Source organism: Nothobranchius furzeri, chromosome 9 (genome assembly GCF_043380555.1).
Source record: "Nothobranchius furzeri strain GRZ-AD chromosome 9, NfurGRZ-RIMD1, whole genome shotgun sequence".
Classification (NCBI taxonomy): Eukaryota; Metazoa; Chordata; class Actinopteri; order Cyprinodontiformes; family Nothobranchiidae; genus Nothobranchius; species Nothobranchius furzeri.
Genome location: NC_091749.1, coordinates 36,559,005 through 36,574,681, shown reverse-complemented (window position 1 = coordinate 36,574,681; position 15,677 = coordinate 36,559,005). Strand labels below are relative to the sequence as shown.

The 15,677-nt window shown below is 39.9% G+C and overlaps 1 protein-coding gene across 1 annotated transcript; it reads right to left on the bottom strand.

Annotated features, from left to right (window-relative positions):
• Positions 1-1,464: 1,464 nt before the first annotated feature.
• Positions 1,465-4,304, bottom strand: LOC107381148 (C3a anaphylatoxin chemotactic receptor). Its single transcript, XM_015952703.3, has 3 exons — positions 4,225-4,304; positions 3,549-3,674; positions 1,465-3,239 (listed from the first exon to the last, which is right to left on the bottom strand). The coding sequence occupies exons 2-3, from the start codon at positions 3,657-3,659 to the stop codon at positions 2,304-2,306; spliced, it is 1,047 nt and encodes a 348-aa protein (XP_015808189.1). The 5' UTR covers positions 3,660-3,674; positions 4,225-4,304; the 3' UTR covers positions 1,465-2,303.
• Between the last annotated feature and the right edge of the window lie 11,373 nt (positions 4,305-15,677).

Sequence of the window (15,677 nt, the reverse complement as noted above, 5' to 3'; positions counted from 1 at the left end):
TAACTGGAAGCTTTCATATAAAATTCTTGGATGTCACTTCCTTGAAGACAGCCGTTCTCTAGTGTCACCTTTATTCCAGTCTGGTGGCCTTATCTGGCTAGGATTTATGTAACTGTTTCCCAAGAACCTTTCTATCAACTGTTTTTGTTTTCTATTTTTTCCCTGCGAGTGTTTTGTGTCTACAGGCGTGACTCATCACGACTGAATATCTGAGATTGACCCTGCCTTCAGCGTGCCTGAGTACATGCAGGAACGTGTCCTCTGATTAAAGAAACACCTTCAAGCTGTATTTCGTTAGCTGCATGCTTTCTTGACAAATCACTGGAACAAATAAATCAAACTTTTTTTTCTCCACCTCTTTGAAGGCAAGTGTTCTTCAGAGGTCTGAACAGTAGCTAAGATTTGATAAAAGCTGTAAAAGTTGCTAGAATCAAATGTTTATGTAAAGAAAATATGGAATAAGAGTCACCCGAACACTTAAACATGAGGAAGATGGTGGAAATTTCTAAACATCTTCTGTGTGACTCAGATTAGAAGATAAAAGGGCCAAAAAAATGAATGTGAACTTGTGTAGAATGCCATTAGTTAAATTTAAAATATCAACAGTGAAACATCTGAATGTAAAGATTTACCTTCAAACAATTAAGGCCTTATTATTATTCCTCTACAGAATGCATTTGTCTGCTGCAATAAAGTTTTATTAAGAATTTAATTTGAGCCATATTCGGCGACTCTTTAAAAATAACCATGCATCAAACTCCAGCCCTCGAGGGCCAGTATCTAGCATCTTTTTGTTGTTTCCCTGTTCCAACACAGTTGATTCACTTGTGCAGCAGCTCATCAAGCCCTCCAGAGGCCTGTTAATCACCTGATGATTGAAATCAGGTATGTCAAAAAAGGGAAAACACTAAAACGTGTAGGATAGCAGCCCTCGAGGACCGGAGTTTGACACCTGTGGTTTAGCACATTGTCAGAGTGTAGAGAATGCACTATAAATGTATCTCTGCTAAAACCACATTTAGACTGTAGATCAGTATAAAACCGACTGTCACAGCCTTTTGGCTAACTTTGATTAGCTATGGCAGCCAATTTGTGGGTTTACATCAAGAGTTAACGCTCCCACTGTCCTAATGGGTGTGACCCTGCAAGGAAAGTTGACCACTGAGCAGGGTTGATGGTTTATCCCTTGGGTCCATGTGGCAGGGGTGAAGAGTGAGTACCCCCTCACCCCTGCCACATGGACCTCAAGGGAATCCTGCTCAATGGTCAACTTTCGTCACGGGGTCACCCATAAAGACAGTGGGAGGGCTAATCAGCTATAGACGTTCATTCGGTTTAATTCTGTTGATTCTCTAGACATTTAGATAACAAACACACATGGTCACAGGCAAATGCAATGATTATCTGGGAAAATGTAATCTTGTAAAGTCTTTGAGGTGCAGAGACATATATTTAAAGGACTACTTCACTGAAAAAACATGTTTTAATTATTTCTGATTAAAATCAGTCACTCTGAGTTTTTCATGCAGCCTGAACATGAAAATAGTCTCCTGCGTTAGCTTCTGATAGAAAGAAGACAGCGAAGGCTGTCAGACCTACGTCACACTGTCACTTAACATTCATGGACTCACCCATCTTGACGGGGAAGGCTGTTGTTGTTTTAGCGTCCAGGAAACAGCAGAACGCCTCTGCTAGTAGAAGCTAAACGTTAGCATTAGTAACCCCACCACACAGCAGAACTCCAGGCTTGTGTTATTTGTGGAGATAAAACATCCATGTTGCAGAGCAGAGTCAGTGGTAGAGTCACATTGCTGTTAGCCAATCAGAGGTGAGATGTCCAAATATCAGGAAAAAGTCTCCAAATCCTTTCTTGTGCGGCTCAGCTCTGATCTGGCTCACTTCTAGTTCCTGAATCAGGTGCAACAGGCTTTCGTTCCTACTAGAGACCACTGAAAATGTATTAAAAATATGAGTAAAGAACAAGTTTAAAGCACACATTTGTTCAGATTTAGATGGGAAAAACATGCAGATTTTTTTTTTACAATCATTGCAGAAAACATTTGATATCCCCCTCCCCCCGCTTCCTTTGTGAGTAAATTCGACTTAAAGATAAACAAAAATAAAACTTTATTATCTGGTTTAGGAAAACCTGTTTTAACATACTTTTTATATACATTGTAAAAAAATCTCACATTCATAAAATATTTGACGTAAAGTGCTTTTTTTAGCAAAACGGGACGACAGTTTTCACAAAATTGACAAAAAAAACTTTCAGCAAAATTGAAACATGGGTGACCTCTTGGCTAGATCTGCGAGTTCTTGAGTGACTTTCTTCGTACGGACTCAAAGGAGTCTTCATTAAAAAGTCGTTCGACGGTAGAGACAAGCGAAGCTTTTACGGCGCGGCCCAGGCCTCTGGCAGCAAACACATACAGCACAGGATTGGTGGCGCTCTTGAGGTACACCAGAAACAAAGAGATGTACTTTGCTTTTATGTACGACTCATAGCGAGGAGACTCTTTAGGTGTGAGGGTCTGCAGAAACCGACAAACAAAGTAGGGCACCCAGCAGGTTAGGAAGAGGAGCATGGTGGCAAAGAGCACATGGTACATCCTTTTCATCCTCTGCGTCATCTTTGGTGATGAGGATGTGGGTGTTGGAGGCATGGTTCTATTGATGGTGACCAGAACAGCCAGGTTACTTCCCAGGAACACCACAAGGGGCAACATGAAACCTGCTATTGTTTCTGTAATGAACAAACCCAAGTTAAACTCCCCGCTGTCGATGCAGTGGTATTTCCCGTTCTTTTCTAACAGAACGGCAAAGTGGATGTAAGGGGCAGACAGGATGAAGGCCATCAGCCATAAAATGCCACAGGTCAGGGGAACGGCCCAGTAGGGTCGCCGAAGTCGAGCCCACACCGGCCTCAGCAGACACAAGCAGCGCTCCAGGGCCACAGCACACAGCAGGAAGGACGAAGCATAAAGCCCCAGAACGCGCAGGAACATGATCAGGCGACAGAAAGATTCTCCAAATGGCCAGCTGTACATGTTGATCAGGTAGCCAAGCATGAGAGGGGTGCGCAGGAGCAGGATCAGGTCGGCCAGGGCCAGGTTCAGTACGTATATTCTGAAACTGTTGGCAGCGTGCGTTTCCTCGTTACTGCCTCTGCGGACCAGGTGACGCCGCTGCCGCAGTCCAAGTGCCCAAACAACCAGTCCATTTAGAGGCACGCCCACCTTCAGGAGCCAAAGAGCAGAGCCATTAGGCTACATGGGACACAGTTCAAATACATGCAAATGCCCGTTTTATGTTCTGTTTAATAGCAAGGGTGGTTATCTCGGGAAAAGATTGTTCCGATTGCTTACCTAGATCTTTCCTGATAGGAAAAGTAACTTTATGATCTCACCTCTGCACTCATCAAATAAAGTTCATCATAAACAGTAGACATGGTAATCAGTGACCATCAGGCTCCGTTTTTCATTCATAACACTCTAAACAAAGGACTATCGGGCAGCATGTGGAACTTCACAGATGACGTTTCTCACCAGAAATATGAGTGAGGTGACTGTAATTTCGATCCCCCTTGAAGCCTCTCCTTCCCATGAGGTGTTGAAGGCATCTAGAGACTGATTTGCTGTTGTATTTATCTCAGCCATCGGGCAGACGTCAGGCTGAAACACAGAAGACACGTCCGAAGTAGGAAAGAATGAGCAACACTGGGATTGCACATGTATTGGCTGCTTACAAGAAAAGCAGATGTCCTCATCACAAACCAGCATATAGCGCAGACTTCCTTCCCTGCGTTTGTTTTGCGACAGAAAAGCAACTACAGGGTCCAACCTTTAACCAAAATCACCCGTCTGTGAAGGTCTTCTAGCCCCATTAATGACTAACTAATGAGACACACACACACACCCAGTGTATTAGTGCTAAGGATTAAAGGGGAAAATAATTGTCAGTTTTTGCATTTAACCAGCCTTAGGGGCAAAACTAAATGTTCATTTAAAGGGCGTGTTAATGTGTAGCGGCATATACTTTAGTTCCTGAAAATACTACGGCTTTTATATGAACCAAAATACGTGTTTCTCATCGATACTTGGTTTAAAGCTCATAAACGATTTCAGAATTTACAATAACTATAAAAAGTAATTTACAAGCTGCTTATTGTGAGTTAAAATAGGACTTAGATCATCGAGGTGCTAATTATAGTTTGTTCCTTACCTGTTATTCTCCCTGAGTGTGTGGATGAAACGGAGCAGCGCCTAAAGAGAAAAGGAGTGTCTACCAGCTGTTAACATCTCTCTCTCTCTCTCTCTCTCTCTCTCTCTCTCTCTCTCTCTCTCCCTCTCTCTCTCTCTCGCTCTCTCTGACTGCAACACCTTTTATATTTCTGTTGAATCCGACAGACATGCAGGTGCATTTAAGAAACATTTAAGCTAGAAAGTTGCAAAGCATATGTTTTAGTTATTTACCTTCAGTCTTCTTTAGTTAATGTAGACTGGCACTTTTCATTCAAATAACCTGTTTTTGTGCTTTCACCTGCCTGTTAATGTGCAGCCCTGCTTGCAGAAGACTGGATGGTTTGTAAATAAATCCATTTTATTTCATTTACAAACATATAAATGTGTAAAATCAATCAATTACAGAGAAACTTTCTGCACAAACTTTACTTTTACATTTTAAGTAAAGGGATTTTTGCCTCATTGTTGTGCAGCTTTAAAGAGGAAAACTGAGAGATGTATGTGATGTAATCAGTGATATCAAATAAAAAAGCCCCTTTTCCTTTTCACAGCTTTGCTGCTAAATCAGTGTGTGGATGATATATTCTCCTTTTTTTCAGTAAATTTCATTTATGGATCAGAATGTACTGTTTATGGTCATTTTTAAAAAATCTGGCTGTTGATTAGATTAAAATATTTTGTGCTTTTAAGACTTCAATGATGATTTGCAAATCCATCCCTAGCCCGGACGGAAGTTGGGCCACTCAAAACCGCTTCCTACTTTCACAAGACTTGCATGTGTGTGTGGTTTAAAGTGTGTGTTCTTTTAAACAACTGTTGGGTCCATATCCGAGTCCTCACATGAGGAGGCGTTTGTTTTTGCAGTTTTCTTACAAGTGAAAACATCAAACATGCCACCCCCCTACACACACATTTATGGATGTGTTAGAGAAAATCTAAAGTTTGGGTGAGTAAACACTCCCCAGGCTCACTATCCCACCCTGTGTGCTGCTGCTGCTGCCCACCAGTCAGAGATTATTTGATTTGATGCAGGTGTCCAACTTCTGGAGAAGTTAAAGACCATGACCATTTATCAAACATTGAGTAGAATCCTTACTAAAACCGTATTTAAGCTCAGCAAAAAAAAGTACTTAAGCCAAGTAGGTTTGTGATCTATCAAACATGGAGTACGCACAGCTGCACACAATCTCCGCTTCATAAATCGGAGAATAACGAGAAAGGTTCTCAGCTGCATTTTAGTCACACCCCGCCCTCACCACGCCCACTTACTGCCATAAATAGTCAACGCAAAGTGCCTTGTGGATCTCATGCATATACATAAGCCGGCTGTTGCAGCGCTCCGCCAATGATGATGGCGACCGTAGATCAAGGCAGATCAAGGAAGTGCAATTTCACAGAAGCAGAAATTCAGGTACTTGTGGGTGAGGTGGAGAAATGAAAGGAAGTTCTTTTGCAAAACAAATAAGAGAAAATCCACGGAGCTGCACAGCGTTGCTGAAGCCGTCAATGTTGTGACTTCTTCAGAGAGATCTGTGGCGGATATTAAAAAAAAGGTCCAATCGAGATTCGAATCCCAGACTCCCGGGTGAAAATTACACACGCAAACCAGTCAACCAAACAGAGATCTCCCCTGTGCTACTAGCCAGGGCTCATGATCAATTGGGTCACAGTGACAGGACACACACTGCCTTCTCAGCAGCAGCACTGCAGGTGCTCTCCATGTCCAAAATGTGCGTAAGCCAGGTCCTTAGTCAACTTAAAGTTGTGCACATTTTTCCGCTAAGTTTTCTTTCATAAATCCCAAAGTTTGCATGGAACGTTGCTTACACAGTTTTCCGACCCAGTTTTGTGTGTAAGCAAGCTTGATAAATGAGGCCCCTGGATTTTGTGTGAAAATATGAGACAAACATGATCACTGTGATGACAGTTAGACTTGGAATGGATTAACACCCACTTCAGCTTGCCCTTTCCTGTTTCTTCTGTGAAAAAGTTACTTGCAACACTCTCCATGTGTTTAAACATGTCAGCTTGCAGTATCTGCAGTGGGCGTGTGAATATAAGGGAGGAAGGCTGACAGTATCAGAGAAACGTGGAGTGGCAATTAGGGATTTGTAGAATAAAGTTAACTAGAAAAACCCTGAAGAAATTTTAAACAGGACCTGACTGCTTGCAGAGCATCAGGTCACTTAAATATGCAAATATAGAGTGGCACACACAAGTTATTTGCTAATAATGTTGCCATATTAAAATAAAATGCTTAAAAAAGTAATAGCACACCTCCCACGGCTAAGCTGTTCGTTTTGCTGTATAATTTGTGGAGGTGCACGCTGCCGTTCAAGCCGCATTAATGTAATAATAATAATAAAGGACATTAATGTCCAAAAACTCTCCAGGTGCATAACAAAAAGGGCCCTGCTTGCCGCAGCAGGTCTCTTAATAATCTATGTAATGCACATTAATGTTGATAGATGTTAAACATGTTTTACAGTCCTGACTATCAGGTCTTATAGTTTTAATTAATCAGTCACCCAAAGCCTCGACTTCTGTTTGCTGAATTCAGCCATGAACTTTTATATTTTTGCATACGTATTGTGCATGTGGCAAACTTATTATTTTAATTACTCAAAGAAAACAAATTTGAATTCATTTCTATGCCAATGTTGTCTTTAGGCAAGGCAACTTTATTTGTATAGCACCTTGTAACGGCATAAAACCGACCAAAGTAAATTAAAAACATTAAAAAATTAAACTAAAACTTTAATTTCATTGCCATCAGTCTAGCTTTTTAGTGTTGTTAATTTGTCCTTGGTCTAAATCCACCCATTCCTTACTGAGAGAGTTTTGGTTTAGTGAGGGGAAAAATCATCAAAAATTAATCTACAACCCTTTTTGCACAGCATGGAAATAAAAGGTAAATAGAAGGTTCACACTGGAAGGATCATATTCATATCCTGTGGACTGAACTGGAGTCACTTTCCTCCTACAACAGGAAAATGAGCCAAATCATTTTGCCAAAATTTAGCAGCCAAATTGAAATAATGAGCTGCAATGTTGACTGATTTAGCATCCAGCACTGTCTCCTTGAAGGAGTGCTTTATTGTATGAGGAAGAACTCATCAAGCCAAACCATCACAATGCTGCAGGAAACATGTGGTTTTCCAGACTGAAAATGCTGCAAATGATGTTTATTTAGTTTGAGGACAGCAAAGTTTTGAAACTTTAAAAAACAATAACATTTCCAAGTGATCCCAAACTTTTGATCGGAAAGTAGATTCACCCAAAAATTCATTTGTGGATACATTTTATTATTGAGGAACTCAGCCTGTTACAATACAATATAGATAAGCCGTAAATTATTTTGTCAGGGGCCTGCCTCTTCCCTTCATTAGAGATGTTGTAGTATTTAAGCCTAACCACTAGATGGGAGTATTGTTCATTCAATAATTGCTTTCTGTTATTTGTGAGTCTTCTGATTGAACATACCGGTAGCTAAATTGCTGAATGTTTGAAACGTCCTACTATTGCCCTTTTTTGATAGCCTAGCAAGCCATAAATTATATTTATTTCAAACGTTGCAATGCAAGAATTTGGGTCTCGTTCATAACAGGATACTTTTTTGACTGATCAAATTATTACTTTTGTTTCGCAGGATAATGCAAGACTCCACTTGCTTCTTAGTTAAGACATGTCTTTCTTTTATTCAGGGAACCTGTTGATATTAAAGAAAAAAATCAACTAGTTAACAATATTTGCTTTTGACTGTGATGTACCAAAACATTGTTTTCAGTTTTATTAATAATATAAAACTGACTAAATCAAAAATTTAAATTGTAAAATAAAATAAAAAAAACTGTTTAAAGTGAGCTGGAGTGGAAACTTGTAAGAAAAAAATGTAACCTATACTGAATGATAGTAATTTACATTAGACAGTTTTAAACAAAAGACATTCAGTTTTTCACACTTTTTATTTTTTTCCACCGTTTTGAAGCACCATTATTCTATTATTTAGCTTTTTGCCCTGGATGGAAGAAGATTTGTGTCATGAAAAGTGAAGGGAAAAAAATCTGTTACGACATTTTTTTTAATCAGTAAAAGAAAAAAAACTTTTATTACTAATTAAAAGAATGTGGAAATTTTCAGCCGGGAATACTAAATCAGCCCTGCAAGTGGCCCACTTTGGTTCAAAATGGAAATCCTTTGTTTAAAATGTTGATTTTATTTTAGATTTTGATCTATTTAAATTTAGGATTGCTACACATTGTATTTTTTGTAATGGTAAAAAAAACGACTGAGATCGTGTCGCTGTCACTTTGATAAGCTGACACACGGGAGGCGGCTTGCGGCAACAGACAGCGGCAAAAATCAGCGCCACACTCTGTTCCAGGGCAAATAGCAAGTCCTCCATTGTTTTGACTGGCTGTCAGATTGGAGGGAATGTTGGGTAAAGCAGTTTGGAGTTGAAAAGCAGTAGGAGTCTCACGAGGTTTTGCTAGAGTTAAATGAAGTCTTACCTCTGACATTACTATACAAAAACAGAAAAATATGTGAATGGGTTCATCCAATATTACAAACTAGAAAAAGAGACAAAAAGAAACCACATCAACATCTAGCTCGCCAACAGTTTCCCATGCCGCTGCCTTTTTGTGCAGAGCTCTATATTCTTTTGTAGAAATGTTGTAAAGCTCTGGGAAATACGACACGACAAGTATGAACTTTTCCTACGTTTGCCCAGAGATGTACTGAGAAGCATCCTGTCCGCTCATTGGTCAGTCATTAAAACCTCCGCTGACTGGTCCTTGTTTGAGCAACAGCGATGAAAAGTTGAAATTTTCTCAACTTTCTGGGATTGCGTCGCTGGCTCGCCTCTACATGACACATGCACGAGCACAACATTTCACGTGCACGTTTTTCGCGTGTCGCTTAGGAGGAGGGAGACCGGCGATTATTGCTTTATTGCGCATGTCTCATTGAAAATGAATGGAGGAGAAGCGATGTTGCCTCCCGTGTGTCGAGCCCATTCATATGAAAACAGTCTCCTACACCTATCTCCTGCATTAGCTTCTGATAGAAAATAGACGGTGAAACTCTAAAATTTGGAAAACCTGGCAGATCTATGAGACACTGTTAAGTAACATTCATGGACTCAGCACATCTTGACTCACGACGAGGAAGGCTGTTGTTGGTTTAGCGTCCAGGAAACAGCAGAGAATGTCTCGGCTAGTAAAAGTTAACTGTTAGCATTAGCAACTGCACCACGCAGCAGAACTCCTCCCGGCTTTTGTAGTTTGTGGAGATTAAACATCAACATTGCAATTCAGAGGTAGAGTTGCTTTTCTGTTATCCAATCAGAGGCCAGCTGCCCAAAAATCAGGAAGATCAAATCCAGCCGTCTGAAGCTCAGCTGTTATGTGGCTCACTTCTAGTTTCTGGAAATGGTGCACCGTGTTTTTTTAGCTCCAGATTACGACCTATAAGGCATTCAATAAAGACTACTGCAAATGTATTGATTTAATGAGTGTCCCACACCTTTAAGACAAACTCAGAAATGCCAGGAATCGGTAGCTATGGTTCCTTGGAAGGCAACTATGAGGAAGTGATAACCAATGCAGTTTAGCATTGTACCAGATGTGTTTGTAAATAAAGGACATCACTTGCTGTTCTGAAAAAAGAAATTGTTGGATGCACGCTAAGGGACTGAGCACATAAAGAGTTAAAAGGGGTTTGTGGAATAAAATCATAACCAGCGCCGGTATTTCCACCTCTAATGCTGCACCCACGCTTCCTTTAAACCTGCTAATATTAGAGCCCGGGCTTTTGATTGGGGGAACCAAATGTCAGTTCATTTCTGTGAAAGCGCACCAGTTGGTTCTGCGTTCTGTTGCTCTTAGCTGGGTGAACTTGTTTTGCTCTAAACACACTGATGGGATTATAACTGAAATCTATGTCTTTTAAGAGGCATAAAACCTAGGGTGTGTGGGTTGTGTGAAGTTTTCCCAGAGGGGGTACAACATATGTTTCGGTTTGTGGTGGAAGATGAAGGCAGGATGACGTCATCGGGAGCTAGAAATGTTATCTGGTCATATCAGCTGTCTGTCTGTCGGGCCTCATGCATATCCCACGTATGACAGGAAAGCACGGTGAAGTCAGGCTATCAAGTTGCCCACGTGGAAACCGATCTCGGCGAAACAAAGAGAAGGAAAGTACTTTTTTCTCTTTGTTTCACATGAATAAAAATGCAGAGGGGCTTTTGCTTCTATAGCTTCCTCTGTAAAATAGAATAGAATAGAATAGAATAGACTTTATTAAACCCACAAATTCACTCGTTGCAGCAGCAAAAGTGTAGAACCAAACATTGGGTGAAGGGTAGAAGAAGCTCAACAAAATTGGATCATTTAGTTAAAACTAAATAGAAAATTAAGATCTGGTTTCCTTTTTCCAGATACAAATAAACAATAAAAGCTTGTTTTTTGGATCACAAATACAATTTCTGTGTTACCTTTAAACTGAGCTCTAACTTGACATTCTTTTTAAAACGAAAGGGAAAACTCATCATGAGACTTTTCTTCCCAAATTTCTAATTTCAAAACAGAGCCAGACAAAAGAAGTCGAGTCTGTGTGTGAATTTCCAGTTTGTAGGGGGGGTCCCCTACTGCAAAAGTGCTTCTTCCCCCACCTCTTCATGTACTTTCAGTCTTTTCCCTTCAGCTTCTATGTCACTGATTTGCATTTCCTCTTTGACACGCTCGCAGGAACGAGTAGTTCAATGTCAGAGGTTCACTCAGTCAGACGGAAGAGAAAAATGTTTGCGTAAAGCAAAAGTGAGCATCCAGCAGGCTTTATAGTGCTGTTGTCACTGCTGGAGCGTGTCATTGGGTGGAGTGTGTGTGAGAGTGTATGTGTGTGTGTGAGAGTGTATGTGTGTGTGTGAAGGAACGGGGAGGCACCGTGTTCTCAGAAGTGGGTCTTTATGACTTGGTTACCACAATAAGGGCTGGGTGACTGACTTTATGTGCTGCATCTGAGGACTGTAATGAGGATTTTCATGCATCTTGTAGTCATTTAATCGAGAAGGGTCACTTTCAAAATCCCCACAGGTGCCACTCCGGTAACTGTCAAACAGAAATCCAGTTCGTCTTACGACCCTACGGAGTCACAATGTTCAGCAAGTATGCGAATTAGCAAGAAACAGGTACAAGATGGTGCAAATCTTTTTTATAAGAATTTGCCATAATCAAAGACAAATAAAACATTAAAGTGACATTACCGTCAATCTCTGGAAATATCCATCAAAATGTTGAAAATGAATTAAATGATGCCCAGCTGCTGACAAATAATAGTGGCTTTGTAGCATGTAACCATAAAAATCATGTCTAAAATACATGGGAGCGGGTCTACGTCTCTGGGCGGCGCCATATTAGACGCCATGTTTCCATTTAACAAGCGGTTACAAAATTTTTGCCATTCATAAACGTTTTACACATTTAGCTCCTAGCCACATAACAAGTGGAATTAGAAAAGAGCGTTTTAACACCATTGACTTGCATTCATTTTTTCATTCTTCCAGGGTCCAAAAGTAGATGGATGTGACTTAGGCACCCAATGACTCCGTACAATCTTCTCGTGCCTTTTCTCCTTTTGAACCCTGCTTTTTTCCACTCAACAACAACTCTGCCATTTATTAGTCATTTCTCATAACCCTTTCACTATGTTTTCATGGCTCACAAACACATATGTCTAAATAAACAATTTTAGATTATTAAAAATGAATGTGGGTCTATCTTTTATATCTACAGGGAGATCCTGAGATGCTATATTTTTCCACAGAAAAAACATATTTGTCTCATCAACACAAGTTTAGACTAAATCCAAAGGAAATTTGGATTTCACAGCTTCCACCGAGCATTCAGACGCACCATGTACGCACAAATCAGTCAGGTGTGAAAATAGTCTCAAAAGGATTTTTGTACTTGTAAACTGATCTGTGTGTAATGTGGTATTGTCCGTGTGTACCAGGTGATTTGTGTGTGCGTAGAGTTACACACACACAAATCTAGACACACACACACACACACACACATATGTGTAGACACACACGCACAAATTTAGATACACACGCGCAGATCTTTTGAAACTTTTTTTCTCCCCATATACTGTCCCCTGTCGCCAGGGAAAATGCACATCGTCACTTTAAACTGTTGACGTTTTATGCTATTTCAATCATTTTCTGTTCAACTTGGCTGTGAATTTGGGCAAATTAATTGTAATCACAATCATTTGATTCATAACCAGTTTTTTTAAAGAAAATAAATATTTAACCTTCCAAAATGAGTTTCAAATCAGAGAGGGAAGGATCAAACCACCAGCTGTTGCTCTGTTTAGTTTCTCTGCATGGAAACAAACTGGCATTTAAAGGGCTTCCTGATGCCATCTCACAGCAAAACATGCCGTCCAGCGTTAAGGCTGTGTTCACAGATGTGTTGTTTTTAGCGCTGATGGACACAGAAAAAATACACGGAGGAATACGGTGTTGTTGCTGGATTGTTGCATCACAGTTTTACAGGCGTGAAAATACAGATTTGGGAGGTTGTTTGGCGGAGAAAAACACTCGACTGTCAAAGTGAACAAGGTTAGGGCTTCATCCCAACTAAAGATGTTTTAGACTAACTTTACTTTGAAAAATAAGTTGTTTCAGACCCTTTGTGCCAAAGACTCCTAGGTAAATGTAACAGAATGTTGTCACAATACAACAAGATTTCACAAACATGTTTTCTGTGCTGTTTTTATGTTTTTTCAGTGCAAACTGAGATTGTCTCCTATCCCAAACCCATTTCATCTCTTCTGATAGAACTGTAGATTTTCTAATGATTAATTCAAAATACACAAATGTAATGACGTCTTTCTGTGATTTGGCATTCAACGACAAGTGAAAAATCAGTAACTTTGGATGCAAAAACAAAACAAAAATCATAAATATGAATTTATACCTGCAGCTTGATGTCAAGTTGAAGCTGGTTTGAGTTTAAGAGGCTGAATTTCTTCATGTAGAAATAAACAAGACATGTATTTATTTTCACTTTCATTTTCTTTCAGTATTTGTGTTTTGTTCAGTATTTGTGTTTTGTTACAACTGTTTGGAGAATTGCTTGAATAAACTTTTTTTTAATTATTTTTACTTCAAATGTATCATCAAATGTTCTCTTAATCCACCTTATTGATGGAATAAGCAAATCATGGGGTAAAGCAAAAATAAATAGGTTTAAACCACATGTTGTCAAAGATGTAATATTTGATTTATGCCAAAGCTTTGCTGCATTTTTCATGAATTTTTTAAATTAAAACATACTGAAATTTGATCCACATAAATCCGTGGCGGGATTATGAAATTGAATCTGAACAAGCCATTTTCAGAATTTCACCTGAGATTTGATTAATTCATTTCATCAACAACCTGGTTTTAGAAAACAAAGATTGTGTTCAGCCACCATTCCTCCAAACAACTTGTGAAGAGAAAACCAGTCACTGAGCATCTACTAATTAATCCCTGCAGTCAAATGCGGTGATGAGAGCAGAATAACGTGAGGATGTTTTTCTCGAATAAGAGATTAATGTACAAATGTAGATCAGTCCTTAGAGACGGCATCTCTTCAGAGGCTCACCAGAGCTCCACATCCAGCTTAGAGGGGTTTCACTGTTTCTGCCAAGAAAAATGAGAGAGAGAGAGAGAGAGAGAGAGAGAGAGAGAGAGAGAGAGAGAGAGAGAGAGAGAGAGAGAGAGAGAGAGAGAGAGAGAGAGAGAGAGAGAGAGAGAGAGTAGAAAATGTCAGTCAGACGCCAAGATTTCATCATCCTCAGGAGATTTGATACTGCTAGTGCTGCCAAATGTGCTTTTTCTGAGTAATTAATCAAGGCTAAATTCACTGATTTATCTCAGTTTTACTGTCTGATTTTGAATGAATTGGTAAAGATTTAATTAAAACCTCAAGTTTTTACCTGTAGCGGGTTCTGGGTCCATCCTGGTGTCCCCTCCCAGTGGGATGTTCCCATTGACTTTTTAAATAAGATCGACAAACCCTCGACTGTCACCTGTAGGTTTATGAGAGGCTGCATTGAATCCAGTGGGCGGTTCCCACCACCACCATCTTGGTCGTGAATTGCTTCCCGTAACTCCTGGAAAATACAAAAATGGAGCTCAGAGTGGGGCTGTGTGGGTGCGGGGGCAGATGACTGACATCCATTAAACTGAGCTGATGTAGCTATAAACTAACTGAGCTGACCAAAGCTAACAGGGGTTTACCAGTTTTAACATGAGGCAGAGGCTAAAGCCTTCTCCGGAGCAAGTCGCTAGCGCTGACAAATCATCTGCTACCTGTCAATCAAATGGGCACACCCCTAAATATTCATAATGTCAAGCTTCAATTACATCTAAACGGATGACTTACACAAAAGATCACCTCCCTCTGAGTTATCATGATGGTAAACTCGACCTATTAAACCTAAAATGTTTTTGAACCAGGCTGTAAACATGCTTAGTTCTGCTGTGAAGTTAGCATTTTTAACATGGGAGTCAATGGGAACATGCTCCTTTATGGAGCCAGACCCTAGTGGATGAGGGGGGAACAGCATGTTTTGTTACTTCTGTGATGGCTTCACCTTTGGCTGCAGGAGGTTTCCCTTAGATGTTCCCAGTATAGCCTCCACAGGCTTCATCCAGAAGACATCCTTATCACATGTCTGTACCACCTCAGCTGACTAAGGATTGATTGATTGATTGATTGATTGACTGATTGATTGATTTATTGATTGATTGATTGATGGATGGATGGATTGATGGTTGATTGGTTGGTTGGTTGGTGGGTGGGTGGATTGGTTGATTGATTGATTGATTGATTGATTGATTGATTGATTGATTGATTTGGTTGGTGGATTGATTGATTTATTGATTGGTGGGTGGATTGATTGATTGATTGATTGATTGATTGATTGATTGATTGATTGATTGATTGATTGATTGATTGATTGATTGATTGATGGGTGGATGGATGGGTTGATTGGTTGGTTGGTTGGTGGGTTGGTTGGTGGGTGGATTGGTTGATTGATTGATTGATTTGGTTGGTGGATTGATTGATTGATTGATTGATTGGTGGGTGGATTGATTGATTGATTGATTGGTTGATTGATGGATGGGTTGATTGGTTGGTTGGTGGATTGATTGATTGATTGATTGATTGATTGATTGATTGATTGATTGATTGATTGATTGATTGATTGATTGATTGATTGATTGATTGATTGATTTTTAAACATTACCTGTATTGGTCATTCAGCCCGTTACACAGTTTCACTCCACATACAAACACACAAAAACTCTTCCTAGTGGTTTACTCTTTGCATTTTGAGTTTCCTTGTGAATATCAACCCTGATCACTCTGGTAA